The sequence below is a fragment of the Dermochelys coriacea genome, chromosome 23 (genome assembly GCF_009764565.3).
Source record: "Dermochelys coriacea isolate rDerCor1 chromosome 23, rDerCor1.pri.v4, whole genome shotgun sequence".
Taxonomy (NCBI): domain Eukaryota; kingdom Metazoa; phylum Chordata; order Testudines; family Dermochelyidae; genus Dermochelys; species Dermochelys coriacea.
In genome coordinates this window covers 1,376,764-1,399,495 of record NC_050090.1, presented here as the reverse complement: position 1 = coordinate 1,399,495, position 22,732 = coordinate 1,376,764, and the positions used below count along the sequence as shown (strand labels likewise).

Below are 22,732 nucleotides of genomic sequence, written 5' to 3'. Positions count from 1 at the left end.
CACCTCGCAACCCCCCCCAGACAAACACCCCAAGGGCAGCGAACAGCTGGGGGAGGGGGGAGGGCAGAGAAACAACCCAACCACGCGGCAGGGGAAGCCCTCCTCTTAAACGGGGGGGTGTTTCCCCAGCCCCCCAGATCCCCCCCGGCCCATCACCTTGCACAGCTCCCATGCGCCCCGCCGAGCTGGTTGTGTGCTGCGCCCGCCCCCCTTTGTTGATGTCCTCTCTATCTGTGCCTCAGTTTCCCCAGTTGGCTGGGCCGGGCTGGCCAACTCTGGCACACTGCAGCTTGGCAAACATTAAAAGATGCCAGGTTGAGCCTCAGGAGACGTGGATGCAATTCCCAGCTCTGTCTCTCACGGGCTGTGGGATCAGGGGCAAAGCCCTGGCTGTGTCTGTGCCTCCCCCTACCCAACTCTGCCACCCTGCGACCTGGCCCGTCAGCTCGTTGCCGTGAGGGCTACGTACAGCGCCTGGCGCCGAGGAGACGCGGACCGTGGCCAGGACCCTGGTTAGCTGCAATCAGACGCCAGGAGGTGGAAAACGTTAATACTTTATGTACGAGTCACACTGTCACAGCCTGAAGTTGGAGGGATTTTTCTTTTAAAGAGAAGAAATTTCACCGGGTGTGAATTATAAACCAGTTTGGATCCAACCATTTCTCCCCACCCTGCCCCAGCTTCAGGAGGAATCGGACGGGGCCGCGCTTGTGTCCTCCCGCCCATGCCCCGGGCCAGGCCAGGCAAGAGCCGAGTGCGAGGCAAGCCACAAAGGCAGCAGCCTCCTGTCCTCCCCCCCAGTAAACAACAGCTTAGGCATAAGAACACAACAGACAAACCCGTCCCGCCCCCTCGCCTCATTGGGCCGGAGCTCACGTAGCCACCCAGCTGGGGGTCGCCCCCCGCTCCGAACAGTGGCCCGATCTGTGCTCCCCTCCCCACTCAGGCAGGAGCCTTTCAAAGGGACAGAGATACCCCAAGGCTCTCTGGAGCCACATTAAGGGGGGCGGTGAAGGTGACTGGCTCAAGATGGATGTGCTGGACTCCCGGTCCGGTCCCCCCACCACGCACAGCACTAGTCCCAGCCCACACAGGACACTGAAGGGGCCTCACCAGTGATACTCAATTCGCTCTACCCACGGGCTGGATCTGAGAATTTCAGGACAAGACATGGGCCGTAGGCACGCACGGCTGACCAAATAAAATGAAAGAACAATTTTAGCTGCTTGTAAATAAAGGCCTTGATTGACAATGGAAGTAGGAGCATTTCTATTGTCTGACAAAGTTTGTAAATGGACATTAGCCTCCAGGTGTGTCCCTCGAGAACTGGAGAGGGGACAGCGGTGATCTTGGGCAAGCTTTGTGAGCAGTCAGGGCACGGCGGATGCCCCAGTGAAGATGCTCATCCGGCAGGCAATTGGGATGTTGAGTTTTTCACAATATTCCTGGTGGAAAACCCAGGTTGGCAGAGGGACATTGGTCCGAACAAAGTTAAAAGTTTGCCTGAATCTAGCCGTCCATCCCAAACCTGGTCAGCATATTAAGCTCAGAAAGCTGGGAATAGATGACGGGGGATGGATCACTTGGTGATTCCCTGTTCTGTTCGTTCCCTCTGGGGCACCTGGCACTGGCCACTGTGGTAAGACAGGACACTGGGCTAGATGGACCTTTGGTCTGACCCGGTCTGGCCGTTCTTCTGCTATCACCAAGACCCACTGCTCTGAATTTTGCCAAGACATCTGAGCGCTGGAGCCTTACAATCGTCAACTGACTCAAGAATGTTCTTTGCTTGATAAGGGTGAGGTCTCTCGGGCACAGACAAACGGATGGTGAATTCTGGGATTTTAATTCTTGCTCAGGTGATTTAGGAATTCTTGCCTTGTCTTCATCTGACCATCACCTGTCGCAACAACACACAATGTGGGGAAGTGAAACATCCTTTTAAGTCGCTCGGAAAGGCACACACTTCTTCAAAGAGCTCCGCGGCGGGAATTCGAGTGACCAGTCATATCATACAGAGAAGCTACCTGGGACAGAGTTTGTAAATTCCAGGGCCTCACAAGCCTTGTTGGGCTTGTGGTTGGAAAGAAAGTCCATTATTTCTTCCTAAAGGGCACAAAACCGCTCCCCCACACGCCTTCTATTCACGAGCGAATGCTGCCGGGCTGCAAGAGATCCCCATATTCGGCTGAAAGGTCTGGTAAGACAGCTTGGAAAAGACAATGCTGCAAGCTAGAAGCTGAGCATATGGAGGTTGCTGATCTCGTCACAGTACAACAGAATCTCGTTACGAACCCCGCAGGAATGGAGGCTGTTCGTAACGCTGAACAAATCATTACGGTTCTTTCAAAAATTTACAATTGAACATCAACTTAATGGAGCTTTGAAACTTCACTATACAGGAGAAAAATGCTTCTTCTCTGTATTGTTTTAGTAATTTACTTTTAACACAGCACTGTCCTGTATTTGCTTTTGTGTGTCTGTCTGATTGTGTATTTTCGGTTCCTCACAAGGCGTGCGGCTGGCTGGTCAGTTAGTAACTCTGAGGTTCTACTGTAACTTGTTTTTTTCCAAGTCCCCACACAACTCACCGCATAGGACAGTCTGGTGAACGATGCAGTGAAGTGTATTTAAAGAAAGGTGTAATGCTGTAAAACATGGGGCAACACCCTTCTCTCTCTCTCTCTCTCTCTGTGTCACGGGGGGCCCTCTGTCTGTACAAGACAGTTTGGTTTAGCTCTGCAGAAAGTTGGGTTTTTTCCCTCCCAAAAAAGCCTTTTACCTTTTCAAAAACACTCTCTCCTGTGGGGTAGGTTTCAGCACAAAAATTCTTCCTTGAAAATTTCCCCATCACAAATTCTAGCAAACAGCAATAGCCGGGCAGTGGCACTTCAACCGCTCAGTTCATCCACAGCCAGAGACGGGTGTTTGGCATTTTGTAAATCGGAAAGCAGTGCTGACAAACAATCCTCAAATTACCCCACGTCTTCGCACTGCCGTGGCATCAGACAGAGGAACCTGCTTCATACGGTTCACAAGGTCACCTGTGTTTTTACCTCCAGCAAAAGGCTCCCCGCATGTCCAGCGTGCACGCCTGCCCAAGCTCGGCAGCCAGGAAAGGCCTTTTCTTTTGCGCGAGTTCCCACATTCTCCGAAGAGAAGCAGCTGCTGCTTTTCCCTGCAGTTGCTGATGGGGTGTGAAGGACATTTGAAGTGCAATCCAAAGCCTGCAGATTTTCCATTTTCTCATGTCTTACGACACTGCCGGAAGGACAGGCCGCGTCCACGTTGCCCTGATTCAAAGTGGCGACCTTCCAGACAGACAGATACAGCGGTTCGGCATGTTAAACACACAGGTTTCAGCTTTAGACAAGCCAGCGTAATAAAGAGAAAACCCCCTGTCCAGTTCGGGTTAAAAGCTCAATTTCCGCTGCCGACTTGGTGACGTTTACGCCCAGCCGCATTCGTTTGTGGCTCCGTTTCCATCACTAACGAGAAAACGGGCAGCAGCCGTGCACTGTCTTACAAGACACTCTTGCCAGAAATTCAGGCTGGGTAAATCGCTTGCTATGTCAGCACATCACAGATTGTGAATTTAATTACACACATTTTGTAAGGTGAGCTGGGGGGCCACACGGGAAGCCCAGGGGGGCCACATTTGGCCCGTGGGCCGCCTATTGAGTATCACTGGTTTGGCAGTTACAGCAGGAGGGCCGTGTGGGCCGTGCAATGTTTTGGGCCAAGATTAGGAGAGAGAGACCAGGGCCGTAGCCCAGCTGAGCTGTACGCGGGGGCCAGCGATCGCTGCTGCCAGAGGAGGCGAGAGGGATGGGGAAGGGGTGCAGGCCAGGGGCGGCATGAGGACAAAGCAGATAGGCTCTGGCTGCTCAAGGAGGCTTTACGCCACTGTCACCACCTCAAATCCAACCCTGCAGCCGTGGGCCAGAGTCAGCGATGGCTGCCAATTGCTCCAGCTAGACAGATTCTGTCCAGGGCGAGCCCCTCTCAGCCTGCTGAGGGCCATTAGCGCCAGCGGTGGACAGGAGCCCCAAAGGGGCCAGACAAGAGCCAGAGGCGGTTAACATTCAGAGCACTAGGTGATTTAGGAGCCCAGATCCTATTGGCTTTCAACAGGCCTTTGGAGCTTGTCGCTTCGGCACTCTTGAAAATTTGACCCTTGGTCTGGACCTCTCGGGGCCAGATTCGAACCGGCCCCCTCGAGGGAAAGCTGCTTTGGCACGTTATCCCGGCTCAGGTTGCGGCTCAGCCGACCTGGACTTTCCTGCCCGGTATGTGGCTTGGTTTGAAATGCGAATGTGCCATTACATCTGCCGTGGGGTTTTAAACCCCAGATCCCCACGCCCACCCAAGGGATTCAGCACACAAGCCATGGAGCCTGAGGGAACTTCCCGCAGGAGCTGGGACTAAACCCAACGGCAGCTCCTGCCACGGACACTTTAATGGTCCAGTATTAAGCTTACAGTATTTCAAAGGGGAAGCGCCGCCCGGGGCAGGGGAGAGTTCACAAACACAGTGCTCGGGAGCACAATGGCTGGCTGGCTGGCTGGCGGAAAAGCAGCAAGACAAGGTGGAGCCCGAGATATGACAGAGGGAGACCCCAGCTTCAAAAGCAAAACCAGTGTAACAGAAATCCAAGCCCAGCCTTGACCGCCCAGCAAGCCGGTCGCTGGTGGGAACGGCTCACGAGCTCCCTTGCAAGACAAGCGCCCTTTGGTTTATGACAGGCATACCCCGTCTCCATGCTTCCCCCAGGCTAAGAGAGACCCCTCACCTACCCAGGGCAAAGCCCCCGCCTCGCTCCCAGCAATGGGGCAGCAGGAGACAACCTCAAATGAACCATTCACAAGGAGAACCCGCTCCCCCCTCGTCCTGGTGTTAGCACAGAGGGACTCTCCTACCCAGAGCAGCAATTCGCTACGGGAGGCTGGCCAGGGCCCCTTTACTTCATCCTTTGAAAGTCATTACTGAGACGAGCCCATGCCAGCCTCAGGTTCAGGGGGACGAGCAGTGGGCAGGGAGCATCCGACAGAAGACACTGTGGCTGCATACAATCAACCGGGCAGTTTGCCAGAATCCCAGGGCTCGTGTGCCGAAGGGGCGGGCAGCACACTGCTCGTAGAGGGCGCGCGGCTCGGGAAGCAGGGGGCTCAACGAGCGAGGCACGTGGTCCTGGGAAGAGAAGAGAAAGTGCTTGAGCCCCGGGGGGCCCGACTGGCCACGGTCCCGCACTGGGGAGACAGGAGGAGAGAAGTCAATCTCAGCGGCCAAGGAGCATGGCCAGGTCCCAGGGGGGCTTAGGGGATTTGACAGCTGCCTGGAAGGTGGGGCGGGGCTGACCCCTGGAGTAGGGCAGAGAGAGACGTACTCCAGCCTCTCCAACCCCCCAGCACTGCATGCTCCAGGCCTGCCCCACTGCCGGGGGTCTGTGGAGGGGGCTCGCTCCACAGACCGTCAGCCATTCGGGTCTGGACAACCCGCCCCCCAGGACGCCACAGCTGAGCCAGCATGCATGGTGGCTTTTCAGCTCCCCCCGCAGTCCCCCACCAGCTTACCTGCAGACAGATTCCTGGTGGCCTTCGCCCTTAGCAGCTGCATGGCTGCTTGCTCTGGGTTTGGGCCCCGCGGGGCTGTCTCAGGTGGCGCAAGGAGGCGTCTCCGTACTGGATTCCTGAGCCCATCCTCTCGGGGTCCAGCTCGCCTAGCCAGACAGAGCAGCACTCAGCACAGGGGGACACGACTGTCCCCTCCCCCTCCCCCCCAGCCACCTCCCCTGGCTCCCCCAGATTGCATGGGGCTGGGAGGGAGGAATCTTTACCCGGACCCTTCTAGGCCAGCTGTGGGTACGCCCAGCTGGGCAACTCCTGGGTGTAGTCACTTAATAACAGACTCCAGACTAACTACCATCAAGGAAATAGATCCATGGCGGGCTGGGAGAGCAAACACCCTACGGGCGCCAGAGAAACCCTGCCCCGGACTGCATGGGGCAGCTGAGCGCCCCTGGAGAACTGGGCCATACCCGCGTCTCCTGCCCTACTTCAGGACATGACTGGGGGCCCCTGGTCTCAGCCAGAGCCCGGACCATAGTCTGTCTCTATCACTCATTATTAATTATTATTGGAAACTAGTTTCCCTTCCTGGTCGAGATGTTCAGGCTGGAAATGCTCAACGGGGAAGCGTGGGGCTGTGTCACGCCCCTCAGTGCCCCCTGCCACCTCCAGCCTTCGTACCTGATTCAATTTTGTTTAGTATGGTCCTGGCACATTTTAAGAAAGCTTCTTCTACGTTCTCCCCGGTCAGCGCGCTGGTCTCCAGGAACATGAGTTCTGCCAAGGCGAAGAGAGAAACGGCAGGAAGGTAACCAGGGTGCGGCTCACAGCACAATTCGCCTCGGCCCACACACTAAGCACAGGACATCCCCAGCTGGGTATCCCAAGACAACGCAACTCCTTGCTCGGGATCCAGCTCCGCCAACACACAGAACACATCCGATGAAGTGAGCTGTAGCTCACGAAAGCTTATGCTCAAATAAATTTGTTAGTCTCTAAGGTGCCACAAGTCCTCCTGTTCTTTTTGCGACTACAGAGTAACACGGCTCTGCTCTGAAACAGAACAGAGCAGTTCGCTCTGAAGCAGGACCTGCAGGGCACGGTCCGTCCTCGCCTCTCATACCCTGGGGCAGCCTGCGTAGAGTGGGGCCCGATCCAGAGCCACCGCTAAACGCACAAAATCCGGTGCTTCCAGTCTGACACCGTGTTCTAACCACGGAGTCCGAGCTCCCCCTCCTGGCCAAACAGCACCAGTGCCGGGGAGCCATTCTAGCAACTCTTCCGCAGTTTTCATCTAGCGCCCTTGGCCCCAGGCCTCTGCGGAGCTCAGCCGCCCACCCCAGGGGCCCAAACACAGCTGCCTCCTCCCTCCCCCCCCCAGCAACAAAGGAGTGCCCTGCCTCCAAGGGACGTTTAAGGAGGCAGAACAGGATTGGGGCAGTACCCCAGGGCTGATGACCCCTTTTGGGGGCCATGGCATTTTAATGCTGGCGTGGCAAGGACTGTGGTGTTACCGCTCATGGGAAAGACAGCTCCTGCTAGCAACACTGCACCCACCAGCACCCACTCTGGGGCCAGCCCTGACTGCCAGGGGAGAACGCCCTTGCCAAACCCCCTGCCCCCTAGCACTGCCCTGGGGCCAGCCCTGCCTGCCTCCACACCACTTCCATAGTTCCTTACCCTGCTGGACCCAGCCTGGCTGCGAAGAGATTGCAGGACGCTTTCACACCACTAAGTCCTGGTGCCAGGGCAAAGCAGGCAGGGGACTGGAACATCCCCACTTGTAAAATGCTTTCCTACCAATGGAACCAAGGAACACCCCCCCACATGGAAAGGGCCAGGCAGGACCATGTCAGAGTCAAAACTAACGAGCCCCCAGAGCAGCCCCCACCGGGCCCCGGCTTGGTACCGTTCTCTTGTGCGAAGCGGGAGGCTTCCAGGAAGGTCACTTCCCGGTCCGCATCCAGGTCCTTCTTGTTCCCACAGAGGATGATGACGATGCTGGGGCTGGCGAGGGTCCGGGCGTCCGTCAGCCAGTTGGTCAGCGCGTTGTAGGTCTCCCGGCTGCAACACAGGACAGAGGGGGCAGCAGGGGGCATCCGGCAACTGGGCACTTCTCGCAAATCCCAGATTAGGGGCTGCCCTCCAGGCCCTGCTCTTCTCAACCCCAGTTTATAAGACTCGTGTCCATCTCCCCACCGCAGGGGGTTGCTTGACGCCTGCCAGAGGGGTTGGCTGAAAAGGGCGCTCCCTGTGCGGTGCCGCTGCTGGCACGGATCTCAGCCGTGGGCACAACAGACCCGGAGAGCGTTCCTACGTGGTAAAGTCAAGGGGCAAAACAGAACTGATTCAGCTCAGCCGCTATGGTGGGACAAGACCAGCTCCGTGGGGCGGATGCTCAGGCCGGAACAAGGGGGGCTTGCTCTATTTCCGTTTGGAAACCTGCCCAGGGAGCTCACCCCATTCCTGGGAGCCCCAGGTGAGGAGGGGTCCTCAGGGCATCGCTCTGAACGCCAGCCAGGAGAGTCTCCCCCCACGGCGAGGAGCAGTCAAGAACACCCACCTGGTGATGTCGTACGCCAGCAGGGCCCCAGCAGCACCCCGGTAGTAGCTCCGAGTCACCGACCTAGAGGGCGAGGAGAGAGACCGAGCGATCAGCAGGGCCAGGAGCTCACTGGGAACCACGGGGGCTATTTCAGGTCCGCTCTGCATGAGGCCGGCCTGGGACATGCTGGGAGAACAGGCCTGCAGGACAGGGGGCGGGGGAAGGCATCAGGGTAACGGAGGAGCTGAAGGGACAAGCAAGGTACAAGGCGGGAGTCTGGCGGCCACCCCAGCATTGACTGGGCCAGCGTGGCTGGCTCCTCTTAGACGCTGGCCAACCTGCCTCAGGGCTGAGATGGGGGCTCAACTACACAAGCCTTGGACTCTCTGGGGACAGGCGCCCCCCAGTGGGGTTCTGCACTGCGGCCCCTGCCCCACGGATCCATCTCAGACTGGAGCAGCCGTCCATCACCCCGGCTGAGGGGGTCCCATTCCCTGAGCCTGCCAGTGCCGCCTAGAGAGGAAAGGCCCCTTGGGCCCGCCAGCCCCTCACCACAAGGACAGGTCAGAGCCAGTGCCCCCAGAGGGGAAGGTCCTGCATTCCAGGACCCAGCATCCGACCGGGAAAGGCCCCATACCCCAAGACCAATGGAAAGGCTGTCTCTGGCTGCCCTTGGGAATGGGGGTCCCTATCAGAGACACCATCATCCGTACCCCTCATGCTCTTGGGAGACTCCAGAGGAGCAGAAACCCTGCTGCCGCACCCCTGGGCCCGAGCAACAGCCCCACAAACAAGCTGACTCAGGGACTCGGGGCTTTTAAAATCGCACACGGAGGTGCCTCCACAACAGGGAAAGATACAAGCAGCCAAGAGTTAAGTGGCTGGGTGGCAGCATGGCCTATTGGGCAGGACACTGGGCTGGGTGTCAGGACACCTTGATTCAGTCCCAGCTCTGCCACTGACCTGCCATGTAACCTTGGGCAAGTCCCCACTCCTCTGTGCCTCAGTTCCTCTCCCCCCCCCCCGCCCTGTCTGGGTCTTACCTATTTGCCCCATAACCTCTGCAGGGCAGGGACCGTCTCTCGCTGTGCAACACCAGGCACTATGGAGGTCCCCAATCTCAGTCAGGGTCCTTTAAGGGTTGCAGTAATGCCAGAGCTGAAATATGGTCACAGCTCCAGGACTAAAGCTAAGTACAGCATCCCTCTGTCTGCACACAGGCCTCTCCATGTCCTGTGTTACACCAGTGTGGAGTGTTGTGCTGTGCTGGTAACCATCTGCCATGTCCCATCCCATAGCTGGCTGCACCTCCATGGGTATGGGAAATGCGATCCCTGTAAATCTCCGATTCCGCTTAACTCCCACAGCTGATTTTACACACCCAAGACACCCCTTTTGCAGGCTTCTGGGACCTCAAGCAATATTTTACCCAGTCTCCAGATGTAGCCTGGAAAGCTGGCTGCTACGGCACACCTTCCTTGGATGCTACCCCAGAGACCTTTCAAATTGTCATTCGCTGGATAGATGGTTTTTTACCTAAACCGTTCTTGTCCTGCCGTATCCCAGATCTGCAGTTTCACCGTTTTCCCACCAACGTTAACCACCTTCGACCCAAACTCCACTCCGATCGTGTGGTTGGAATCCTGCTTGACTGGCGAAGGGAGAGATCCCAAATCAGCGACTTACTGAGAAGGCCCCTGGTCAGTTAGGGATCAGCTACAACACGTAGCCGCTCCAGAACCAGGAGCTTCAATCCAAGTGCTGATACCTGAGAGCCACAAGCGACCTGCAATTGCTTCACTCCAATTCCTGCACAGACTGGAGACTTCAGGTATTGCAGAGCAATGTGGCGGGGGGGAGTAATTTTACATTATTTTTAGGGCTTAGTAAAGCGATACAATATGAGCAGGAGATGCACAGTGCAGAAAAGCCTTCCCTCCACAGCCCTGCCGGTGCCCCTCACTCCCCACCCGCAGCCCCTGCCAGCCCAGCCCAGCCCTGGGCTCCCCCCACAGCTCTGCCAGTGCCCCTAACTCCCGACCTACAGCTCCAGCCAGCCCAGCCCTGGGCTCCTGCCCTTAAGCACACACAGCAGCCTAAGGCACAAAGAAAACTGCATCTTTTTTGTTGTTGCTCAAGGCAGCGCCCTAGGCAAAGGAGAGGATTTAGTGGAACATCCCCGGCCCCCGAGCATCCCCGAAATTGCTGCAACTTCTCCAGTAGCAGGTGGAAGCAGGCGACCCCACGTCTGCCTCCTGCTCAGAGTGGCTTGCAGCGCACTACATGCAGCAGCGGTGCTGGCTACTGCGCCTGCCATAAAACAAGCCACCCACCCAAAACTGCGGTCCAATACCATGCTGTCCCGAGCAAGAGACCGACATGTAGAGATGCCTGCTTTTGCCTCCCCGCTGTTGGAAAATTTGCCGGATTGAGCCAATTTTGCAGTTTTGGTACAGCCCGTGAAAACAGGACTTTACGGCACGGAGAGTTCTGATCCAGAGCTGCCATGCAATCTCCCAGCCTTTGCCAAGCCCCGCGGAAGTCATGTCACCTCAGCAGAAAGCATCCCTAACGAAACACGGATGCCACAGCACCCCACCGCGGGAGCTTCAAAATCTAACGCAGGCAGCTGTCGTAACCCAGCACAAACCTGCTCACATGGGGCTAAAGCAGCAGCAGAGATGATGTGTCAACAACTAACCGGTTGGTGTTTCGCGCACCACAACACACCCTTTTCATTTCCTTGGCACGGTTAAGCTAGTATACAACAGTGTGTGAAAATCAAGCACCGGACGGATTCTTTACCAACATAGGAAGCCCCTTTGGAATACAATTTTGTAATTTGCTGAACACACGGAGGAAGCCAAGGCTGTGCAAAGACATTTGCTATGAAAACCACAAAGCAGGAGGGGTTTCACCTTTGATTTCGTTAGGCTAGTTGAGCCATTTCCATTTTCCCATTCAGAAAAAAATGTTAAAATAGGAAGTGGGTTTTCAAGAAGGGTGAAGTTTACAAATGTCGTAATAAAAAAACTCCATCACAGTTTTGAAGTTTCACACGTTTGGATGTGGAAACTCCCACTCTTTCGTCAGAGTTTCTTTGGTAAAAGGCAAGTTTTGGGGGCTGAAGGACAGCCCAGAATGCAAATTCAATTGTCTTTCTGGCAACAATTGTACAGCGGAATCTTTCCTTTTGGACAAGCTCCAGAGGGTCTCGGATCTTAGGAAACACACCGGAGCAAAAGAGAAATCTGTTCAACTAAACAATGACATTAGCTTTGTTCCTGTTGCCACTTACATTTATTCTCTATAAACTGATGCAGGAGACAGGACTTCCCAGTACCGGCACTTCCTATCACAAGGAACTTGAAGAGGAAATCTGAAGAACAAAATAAGCACGATTGTGACCCTCACGTGTGTGGCAGGGGACGTAAGGAAGGGGGATGGGGAGATTTACAAAAAGCAGAGCATCTTCTCTACCAGTCTTTAGAAACGTGCACCGAGAAACATTACGTGCAGTGCTCCCCGGCGTCAAACTCCGTGTGACTTTGGCATGTCACCTCATTTCCCGAGCCGCAGTAAAAGGGATAGTGATGCTTTGGCCCATCTTTGTCTCGTTAGACTAAGCACGCTGAGACAGACAGTCTCGTCCTAGGTGTACATACAGCGCCTGGCGCAAAGGGAGCCTGATCTCAGCTTGACATCTTTTGGCACTGCTGTTAGCTTACTAAAGCATTATTGCACCCCATTCGGCGTTAGCCAGCTCCCTTCTGCTCACACTGGGGCAGGGATACCTGATCAGCACGCTGCAGTGATCACCAGCAGCCAGGCGTGCACACAACGACGACGACTCAGGAGCAGCCTGAGAGCAGAGACCAGACGCCGCTCAGCCCAGAGAGTGGCCCCCCGGGGTTAGGGGCTGGAGCCTGCCAGGTTCCACTGCAATGCAGAGCATGTGAGGTCACAGGTTCAAATCCCCTACAAATCTTACTGGCAGGAGGTGAGGCTATTACAGAATTAGAAGACGTTCACAGGAGGCCAGTCAGAACAATCAAGGGCCTGGACCAACAGTCCTGTGAAGACAGTGGGACTGGTTACTTTAGAAAGGAGACAAGCCAGGGGGGTGTGATAAATTGGCCGGTCTCGAGAAGAGAGACCAGGAGCTTCCGTTCACATTGGCTGGCAACTCAAGAACAACGGGACTCCAATGTGATTCAATGGTGGGAAATGCACAGCTGACCAAAGGACAGACTTTTTCCACACACCACGGTTGGACTGCGGAACTCATTGCCACATGAAGTTGTTGAGGCCAAGAACTTAGGAAGGTAAAAAGCATCTGGACATTTATATGCATAACAAGAAGAGCCAGAATCGTTATAGTTAATGGACAGTTTTAGAAGAGTCATTAACCCTCCTCCAACTTCAGGAAGTAAGCAAGCAAACTGTTAGAAACCAGCATGGGACATAACATGGGGGCAGATTATCCCATGGCTACTGCTGTCCTTGAAGCATCTAGCACCAACCACTGTCAGAGCCAGAACACAGACCGAGACAGGCTCAGGGCTGCTCCAGCCCGGCAGTTCCTCCGTAAGCCGCTGCTTTGCCCAGCTGGAGCCCGGCTGCCCAGCACCGTGGATTGGATCCCTGCACAGCAGCACAGCGAAACGCACTGTGCAAAGACCTCAGGGGCAGAAGGGAAGCACAGAAACAAAGCACGTGTTCGAATGAGACCAACAGACTTCCCAGAGTGCGCCGCAGCGTCACCCCCCCCGCAGGTGGGCACTGGACAGAACGTACCGTACTCCCTGCCACCCCCGAAAGCCTCCCATTACAGCAGCCTCCAGAAATCTCTTGGGCTGAAGTCCCGTACGCTCCCCCCAGCCACCGGCCAGAGCCAGTTTCTTCTGGTGCGGCGCGAGGCGCCATCTCTGGCTCGGATTCTAGCCCGTCCCCAGTGGCACGACGGTAAAGCCTAGACACCCCCCCGCGGAGTGCCCCACAGACAGAGAAAGGCCCTGTCTCCATGCAGGGGAAGAAGCCAAACAGCGAACTGGCCTTTATTTGGTGGGGATGAGCGCCACAGAAAGGGAGGGAGGTCGATTTTCTGACATTCCGGGCACATCTACACCTAAGCCACTAACAGCACCATGCCAACGGGAGGGGTTCTGCACGGGGGTCAGGTCGGCGTAACTCCGTCTCTCTGGGGGCGGATTTTCCACACAGCGCCGACGTACGCGCCCAGCGTACACCAGCCCGCAGACTCCTGTGTGCGTACGTTGTTTTTAAGTCCCACACACTGGCACTTTGTTTATGAATCTAACGTCGTCTTTCATTTAACAGAGGCACGTTTGGAAGAATTTGCAAGCAAGAGTCATTGCATCAAAGCCCACATCAGTGCTACTCGACTGGTGGGTCACAACCCAAGGCAACCGGGGGGCATAAGGCATTGACAATTCTGGTCCAATTGAAGCCACAAAACCCTCTCTCCACCCCTCCCCATACACCTTTCCCCTGCCAGGGCAAGCCTTCACCCTGAGAATTACAGAGACTTATTCTCATTGGCACATTTTTGGCATCAGATGAGGGGTTGCCAAGCGGAGCAGGCTGACGAACACCACTCCATACGATACATGGAGCATTCCCTGCCTGTGAAGACTCCTGCGCCAAATTACCACCTACCCGGGTATTCACACCGTTTGGATCTGGGCACGGCAATTTTATTCCTTGCCTGGGTAACTGCTCCATTAAGAACACATTGGGGGGGAAGGCATCAGTATGTATATGGCCCCATGACAGTGGTATCTGAGCACCTCAATCTTTAACACTCATCCATTGGTAGGAAAGCATTTTACAAGTGGGGAAGCTGAGGCAGGGGCTCGCTCAAGGTCACAGAGGGAGTCTGTGTCCTTCCCTCTTGTCACTGTTCCCAAGTCAGGCTGTTTGTTTAGTCTCAGCTCAGCAGGAGGTTTCACACCCCATTCTCTCTCTGGCATAGGAGCGCTGGACACAGCCACATCAGCTCTGATCAGGCCTCCAGCCACGCCCATCACCTGTGTCCAACAAAGGCCAGCTCCTGACGGCTCAGAGGAAGGTGCAAGAAACCCCGCAGAGAACAATGATGGAATAACGTGGGGGGGGGGGGAGGGGAAGAGATGCTCCTTGAAAAGCCCTGATTTACAATCCTTTCTAAGAACAGCATCCTACCAATGACCCTGTGGAGGCTGCCAAGTGCACAGGACACCCAGGTGCGGGGCTAAGAGACAACAGGCAGGTACAGCTGGGGGGGGGGGGTAATCAGGAAATAACGAGACAATACAGGTCATGATGAGCCGTGGTGTCAGCCTACCAAACCTATCTACCTTACCCATAGAAGTGTCTAGTGTTCAGCAGAACCTCGCAGTGTTTGAACCACAAACACCCCCACAACAAAAGCAGAAGTGTTCTCCCTGGTTCCCCTTCACTAGTTCAGAGAATCCACAGCCAGCAGGAACCATTGCAATCACAGAACCACCGGACTAGAAGGGATCTCAGTCAGTCATCTAGTCCTGTGCCCCGCTCTGAGGCCGGGCTAAGTAATCTCATCCAACCCAGACCACAGTACTTCGCTGCATCAGTAATTCCTCTTTGAACTAGAGCAGGTCTTTTAGAAAAAGATCCCAGCATGATTTTAGAATGGCCAGTGATGGAGAATCCTAAGCTAAAAATCAATGCTAGCTCTGAGAGAAAGGCTTCTCCCATTAAGCAAAACCATCTCCCTTCAATTATTTAGGTCTCATTATTACCTTGTTTACAAGGGAAATATTTGGGATGCAGTTTTCCCAGAAAGAGAAACCTCAAGCACTGGATGCTATCTCCCTATCTTAAAACCCCAGGACTCCGCCTGAAAGACAAACCTGGGCCCAGCAAACAGAAAGCCTTTGACAGATCTAAAGGGAACTCAGTTATCTTGATATCTAGGCTATGAGTGAGTTCAAAGTAGTTTCAGCCATTGCACCTGCCTCTCTGCCAACTGCGGTTTTATGATCTCATTTTTCACGGGGCGCAGTCCATGCTCTTGCGGAACGCAACACAAACACAAGCACAGGTACTGAGGAAACCGCACAAACAGTGAAACAGATGATATGCAAAGTGAAAAGAGACTCCCCTGCTCTCCCCATGAGTCAGGCCGGAAGAACAGCCAGCGAGACTTCCAACAAAAGTGATTTTAAACAAACTCTTCATCCCTTTGAACTGCCCAGTAGCGAAGGTCAGCGGTCAAGTCTACCCAGTTTTCCTATCGTGTTGGCTGGGCGTGATTTTCTGTTTATTTTACTGGCAGATGGACACCAGCCCAAGCCCCAGTGTGGACATAGGTGTTCCTCCCCCGCCATTAGCCCACCGCTCCGAAAGGTGGCAGCGAGGCTGGTGGAAGAATTCTTCCATTGACCGAGCGGTGTCTGCACCAGGGCCTAGTCAGCTCCTCTGAGGATTGTGAATTTTGCACACCCCTGGGGGATGTAGCTAAGCTGACCTAACTTTGCAGTGTAGACTCGCCGTTATACCTGTAGAACGAACGCCCTTTGCCAGGCTGGAATAGCTGCACCAACAATAACAGGCTGGTTCGGCGTTAACTCGCCACTTTCGCTTTCCCGGTACAGCTCACGCTGCCAGTTGTCTGTACAGACAAGGCCTCAGGCTTTATTTTGAATGCTAGCAGCAGCCTTGACAAGAGAGACAGGCATCCGAAGAAGTGAGCTGTAGCCCACGAAAGCTCATGCTCAAATAAATGTGTGAGTCTCTGAGGTGCCACAAGTCCTCCTGTTCTCTTTACAAGAGGGACAGCCACCCCGACACGTTACGTGCTCCTAGGAACAGCTGACTCCTGTGCGGGCCTAGGCTGCTCTGAAAGGTGACATCGACATAGCTCCATTGGCAACTCTGCAGTGCAGCCCCAGGCCTTCCTCCAAAGCACCTTAGTGAATCCAGAACCAGAGGCTTCGTGCGGAGCAAGAACACCCGCGCGTGGCGCTCCGGGGCAAGAACTCCCCGTGCAGACAACCGTGGAAGCCCAATTGTCGGGTTTTTCGCACGGACAGAGGAGGTGGAAAAGTCACGTCTCTGTTCCTCCATTAGCGCCCAGCCCTGCTGTCCCGGAGCACCCCTGGGTGCACACAGGGCCACTGAAACGCAGTCCCTGGAGTGGGGAAGAAAAGACCTCCCATTTGCTCAGCAGCCCGTGCGCCATGAACCCACCAGGGAAGGACGAACCTGTCCCATGAGGGTTTGAACCTGGGACTCCCAGTACTTGTTTGCGTACTGGGGGAGGGGGAAAGAGTTTGAATCTGAATGGTTAAAAGGCCAAGACACCCCCATTTGCCACCCCCAATTTCAGCTCATATAAGCCAGAGAGGGCGGTGGGCAGCCCATGAGCAGATGGCATTGAATAAACCTGGGCAGGCTCCCCCGGGGCAGAAATTCACCACCCCCATCTTCCCCACACCCCCTGCGTTCGGGGGATGCGCTTCATCTCCTCTCATTGTTAAGCGACTGGCTCTGGGGTCAGACTCCTCGGCAGCTGGGCTGGCACAAGTGGTTTCCAGGAACGCACCCCACCCCCCAACTCCAGCCTGCATAATTGTGGGGCGATTAGCGCCCTGGGGGTTCATTCCGAGGGCGGGGCCTCTCCGCACCAGGGACTTTCCCACCACCCCCTTTGCCCTGGCACCACACGCAGACGCCAAAACGGGCCAAAGACGCTCCTTCGGGGAGGATTTCTGAGGCCAGGGTAGCGTTTGCCAAGCCCCGAGCCAGTGCCCCAGCTGGCGCCTGGCGCCACAGCCTGCTGGAGAACTGGGGCTGGGGGGATCGCAGTGGGTCAGCTTCAGCCCAGTAGCACCCCCCATCCCCTCACTCCTGACACCCGTCCCCTCCCAGTGCCACCCCCTCTCCTACTGCAACCCCGCCGCCTGTCTTGCCCCTCAGTGCACCCCCACTGCATGCCACGCACCCCCACCTTGCTTTAATGCTCACCCCGATGGGCCAACCTCCCCCCCCTGCACAGAACCCCCCCTGCCCCCGCTCCAGCCCCCGCCCCCAGCTCCCCCCTCCAGCTCCAGCCCCCGCCCCCAGCCCCCCCAGCTCCCCCCTCCAGCTCCCCTCCATCCCCCCTCCAGCTCCCCCCCGCCCCCAGCTCCCTCCTCCCCCGCGCCCCCAGCTCCCCGCTGACCGTAGCTCTCGGACATGGCTGGGGCTGGGGCGGCGACGCCGGGCAGAGCGGAGCGCAGCGGGCGCGATATGGCGGCGCCCAGGATACGCCAATATGGCGGCGCCCGCGGACCCGGCTGGGGGAGGCGCTTCCGGGTCCGTGCGCGCCCACGCCGGCGTGCGTCTGACGTCACCGGGAGGCGGGGGAGTGCAGAGGCGGGGCTTAGAGGGAAAGGCTGAGGGGTGGGCGGGGCTGGGAGCCAGGACTCCTAGGTTCTCTGCTGGCTCTGGGAGGGGAGTAGGGTCTAGCGGTTATAGCGGGGGGGGCTGGGAGCCCGGACTCCTGGGTTCCGTTCCCGGCTCGGGGAGGGGGGCAGTAGGGGCTAGCGGTTAGAGCGGGGGGGGGCTGGGAGCCCGGACTCCTGGGTTCTCTGCTGGCTCGGGGAGGGGAGTAGGGGCTAGCGGTTAGAGCGGGGGGGGGCTGGGAGCCCGGACTCCTGGGTTGCGTTCCCGGCTCGGGGAGGGGAGTAGGGTCTAGCGGTTAGAGCGGGGGGGGCTGGGAGCCAGGACTCCTAGGTTCTCTGCTGGCTCTGGGAGGGGAGTAGGGTCTAGTGGTTAGAGCGGGGGGGGGCTGGGAGCCCGGACTCCTGGGTTCTCTGCTGGCTCGGGGAGGGGAGTAGGGTCTAGCGGTTAGAGCGGGGGGGCTGGGAGCCCGGACTCCTGGGTTGCGTTCCCGGCTCGGGGAGGGGGGCAGTAGGGGCTAGCGGTTAGAGCGGGGGGGGGCTGGGAGCCCGGACTCCTGGGTTGCGTTCCCGGCTCGGGGAGGGGGGCAGTAGGGGCTAGCGGTTAGAGCGGGGGGGGGGGCTGGGAGCCAGGACTCCTGGGTTCTCTGCTGGCTCTGGGAGGGGAGTAGGGTCTAGTGGTTAGAGCGGGGGGGGGGCTGGGAGCCAGGACTCCTGGGTTCTCTGGTGGCTCGGGGTGGGGGTTAGGGATTGGGGCAGCTGGGGGTCACGCTGGGGGACAGTGAGTGTAACCTGTTCCCAGGGCTGGGGGGCTGCTGGGGGAAGGGGGGGCAGCGTGTCAGTGTCACGCCGCTTCCCCCAGTAGGTGGTTGGTTTGTGTCCCCAGAATTCAAGCCCCTCCCCCCCACCTCCGACCCCAATGGCATCAGGAGAGGGGGTGGCTCAATTCTGAGGCTCATCGGTCCCCCACACCCCCCACCCCGTACCCTGCAGGGCCACATGCAGCTTCTCTGCCACCCAGCGCTGCTTGGGCCCGGCAGAGCGTCAACTAGAGCTGCCCTGAGGCTGCTCTAAATGACACCAATGGCCAGGCGGGGGAGCACCAAGGGAGCTCCTGACCCCAATCCCTTTGCTGAGAGTGGGAAGCCCCGCAGCAAATGCCACAGGCTCAGACTCTCCCAGTGCAGGGACAGAGTAACTGCAAACTGGGTCTCCATGAGCTGAGATTCGTCCACACACAAGACTGCTTTGCTTTGGTGTCTGTGACCCGCATCAGACACTAGAAACCTGAGCGAACCCTGCTCTGCCGTGGGGGGATGAGGAATTAAATCCAACTTCGCTTCGCCCCTCTCCAGGGGATTACCGGCTTTCTCTGTAAACCCAGCACAGGGCTCCTCCCCCAGGACCGGGGGGGGGGGGGGGGGAAGAGCCGGGGGGGCGTGTGTGGATCTGATATTTCCATAGCACCTCCCAGGCATTAACCCCTCATTCCCCACATCCGTCTACTCCAGGAGCTAGGAAAGCAGATTGCATCCCAAATGGGGAAATTGAGGCACAGAGCGATGGCAAGAACTGAGTCGACAAGGGGGAATTGGCATCAGTGGCAGAATTAGAACCCAGGATCTCCTAGCTCCCAAGCTGCTCTAGGACGCCATCTCCACTGAGCGTGGAAACAGGGTTCACACTGCCCAGCACCGAGATGCAGCCACCTTTGTTTGTGTGCCGTGGGCCTAAGGATGCAGTGGCTGGAGTGTATCTGGGAGAAGCAGCTGCCTCAGCCAGACCCCAAGACCCTTGGCACGAAGGGCCAGGCAGGGAGGGAGCCCGGGACAGAACCGGCTCCCCAGCGGGCAGGGTGTGGTCGCTGTATGGAAAGGGCCAGTGATGGGGTCCCAGCTCCATGGACACAGGCTCTGCCCAGACCAGAGGAATCCCCCCAGGGGCTCAGCAGGGCCCTGTAGCCCCCCCACACACACACACACCTGTGGCCTGTGTGGCGGGGGGCACCAGCTGCAGAGGGAGCCCAGGGCTGGCTGCCCACAGCTCTTGTATTTCACCTGTTGCACCCGGCACCTCCTGTGTCCCATCACCAGGCACCTGGCGGGCCCCCAGGCAGGCCTGGTCAGATCCCTGACGCCTCCCCACAGCCTTGACTGCTCTTCCGCCGCCCCCCCCCGCATTATTCACGGCTGTTTTCCAGTTCCACCCCCACGGAGCTCAGCCCAGCCTGGGGCTCACTCTCAGGGGGCAAAATCGGCCACCCCAGCGCTGTCAGCCCGGGTGCGGGGGAACTCGCTGCAGGGCCAGGTTGCACCGTGGCGGAGGCATGTTGCAGTGGTGCATGGGGCAGGTGGCCCCGTGGTGGGGGCAGGTGGGGCATTTGCCCAGTCCTGAAATCTGCCCATGGAGGCCAGTGTCCATGTGACAGGAATGACCCCACACACCCAGGGCCTGCGCCAAGGCTGCGAGTGCGAGGGGTGCCCTGCACCCAGCGATTCCATCCCTCCCCACCCCAGATTTGCTGCCGAGGGAAGGTGGGGTCGGGGAGCTAAGAGCCCCAGGAGCGGGGGGGGGTGCAGCTGTGTGGGCGGCTGGATCTAAAGCAGCCCGGGCTCCCTTTGCTGCTCCCCAGCTCTGGCGGTGCCCCTCACCAGCAGCCCCCTGCCATGTTGTACTCTGGGAGTTGAGTGGGGCCTAGTGGGCTGGGGGGGGAAGGGGGCTGGCAGGTTGGGTTCCTAGGAGGGGGCCCCCAGGCCCCGCCCAGAGAGAGACAAGCTTAGCCTCAAGCTGGGAGAGAACCCAGGAGTCCTGGCTCCCAGCCCCCCCAGCTCTAACCCACTAGACCCCACTCTCCCCAGAGCCAGGGACAGAACCCAGGAGTCCTGCTGCCCGCCCCCTCCCCCCCGCTCTAACCACTGGACCCCACTCCCCCCAGAGCCGGGGATTGGACCCAGGCATCCTGTTTCCCCGCTGCCCCTCGCTGCCCCCCCCGGCACTGCGTGGGCACAGCGCTGAGACACACCCCAGAGCCCAGTGCTCGCATCCACAGGCCCCAGCAAGCCCTGACCCAGGGCGGGGGGGGGACACAGGCCGGCTGGGCGCGGCAGGTAGCGGGCGGCTGTACCATGGACTCCCTGTACCTGCCAAGCGAACACACCCTCCCTGTGCCTGTGGGGCAGCCCCACCTCTGCCAGCCAGTTCCTGGAACAGCAGCTGTGGGGGGGGGCTCGGATCGGGGGGTGGTTAATGGGGATGAAGAAATGGAGGCTCTCAGCACCCCCACCAAATCCCCATACTGCCTCCCTCCAGCCCAGGAAATAAAAACCAGGGGGCATCCAAGTTGCCTTATAGTTAGAGCAGTGGGGTCTGGGAGCCAGGACTCCTGGGTTCTCTAACAGCTCTGGAAGAGGAGTGAAGTCTAGTGGTTCGAGCTGGGGGGCTGGGAGCCAGAACTCCTGGGTTCTCTTCCGTGCACTGGAAGGGGAGTGGGTCTAGTGGTTAGAACCAGGGAGGGTGGGAGCAACAGTTGATGCTGTTGGTTAAGGGTCTGGGGCCAGATCCATGGCTAGGGGCCGCTGGCCCTGCTCCATTGAGATCCTGGCCCCTAACCCAGCTGCCCCCCCAGCCGGCTGGGTTCCCGTCAGGCGGGGTTTTCCAGCGCCGCATGCCAAATTCCTGTTTTCTGCAAGGGAAGTGGGGTTTGCCCAGAGGAATCAAATCGTCCGGGTTCCAGGAAAGGCCACCCAGGCCCGATAGCCATGGGGTGGGGGAGGGGGGTGATGAGCAAGGGGACAGAGATGGGACAGATTGCTGATTTATCCCCCCCCCCACATGCCCCCGACTGCCATGAATCCTCAGCAGGCCTCCCAGAGAGGTCAGCCACCGCACGGTGTCTCTGATCCCCACCTTCAGGGTCTGAAGTGGCCCTGGCAGAGGGATGCAGCCAGCTCTGGGGTGGGGCACATCAGGCAAAGCGCAGCCCCGCACCCCGTCCTTGGGGCAGAAGAGGCCCCAGTGCCCTTTGTCCAGGCTCTGGTGCTGTCGGGTCTGCTCCCCTCCTGAGTTTTATGGCAGGGTGGGCAGGAGCCGCTGATAAGAGCCAGCTGCAGTCACCAGCTTCAAGCAGGGGCCACAATGGGGGAAGGGCAGCAAAAGGAACGTGACCAACACTCCCTCCCCATCCTCAGGGGGCAGCCTCTGCCCTGCACTGTGTACCCCACCCCACTCCCAGAGCTGGGGCAGAACCCGGGAGTCCTGGCCCCCAGCCCCCTGCTCTAACCAGTGGACCCCACCCCCCTCCCAGAGCTCAAACAGAAGAAACCCAGGAGTCCTGGCTCCCAGCCCCCTGCTCTAACCAGTGGACCCCACCCCCCTCCCAGAGCTCGAACAGAAGGAACCTGCTCTAACCACTAGTCCTGGCCCTCCTCCCCAAGGGGCTGCTGGCAGTAGGTGTGGACTGACAGTCATGGTCCCCTGGAGCCCCCATACAGAGCTCGGTCTCTCCCCAGCAGGGAACCCTGGCAGGCTGGCACCCGCTGGCTGGTCCTACCTGGCCCGGCGCTGGGCCCCAGGTCCCCCTGGCTACAGGCTCAAGGGAACAGAAGTGAACTGAGAGAGGCATCTGGCAGTGATGAGACGGGGAGAGTGGGAGCCAGGACTCCTGGGTTCTCTCCCTTCCTGGTCCTGAAGTCACTGGTTCCCTCCCCCCCCCGGGGCACTGCCCTCCCTTCCTGGTCTAACTGGTCACCCACCCTGGGCAAACACGGGCGGCTGGTCATCAGGGACCTGCCGGCTCTCACCCGCAGGGATGCCCCAAGGGGCCTTCCCCAGGGGAGGGGCAGCAGGTGGCACAGAGAGCCCTGGCGCCACCAGCTCTTTGGGCCAGCACCTGCACCGCATAGGGCAGCAGTAGTTCCCCAGCCCAGGGCACGAGCAGCCCTCTACCCATGATGCCCAGCTAGAGCCGGGGGGATCCCTTCCGCCAGGAGGGCTGGGACTCAGGGCGGATGGTGGGGGTCAACTTCCAGCTCTACGCCAGGCTGCCAGGGCCAGCTTGGCCCAGTCTCTGCATCTCCCTGGGCCTGAGGTCTGCACGGGGGAGCTCCCTTGGCATCTCTTCCAAATGTTGCACAACGAGGCCCTGATCTCAGTTGGGGTCTGGGCAGCGCCCGGCACGACGGGGCCATGATCTCAGT

General features: G+C 58.2%; 1 protein-coding gene across 2 annotated transcripts; it reads right to left on the bottom strand.

Moving 5' to 3' along the window:
* Positions 1-538: 538 nt before the first annotated feature.
* Positions 539-17,457, bottom strand: RAB4B (RAB4B, member RAS oncogene family). Of its 2 annotated transcripts, none has more exons than XM_043501477.1 (8): positions 17,318-17,457; positions 11,411-11,491; positions 9,649-9,763; positions 8,131-8,193; positions 7,477-7,631; positions 6,249-6,344; positions 5,574-5,719; positions 539-5,249 (listed from the first exon to the last, which is right to left on the bottom strand). In XM_043501477.1, the coding sequence occupies exons 1-7, from the start codon at positions 17,331-17,333 to the stop codon at positions 5,604-5,606; spliced, it is 642 nt and encodes a 213-aa protein (XP_043357412.1). In that variant the 5' UTR covers positions 17,334-17,457; the 3' UTR covers positions 539-5,249; positions 5,574-5,603. The 2 variants fall into 2 exon arrangements, with proteins under 2 accessions (XP_043357412.1, XP_038237989.1); XM_038382061.2 differs by having other exon boundaries at positions 539-5,190.
* Positions 17,458-22,732: the final 5,275 nt, after the last annotated feature.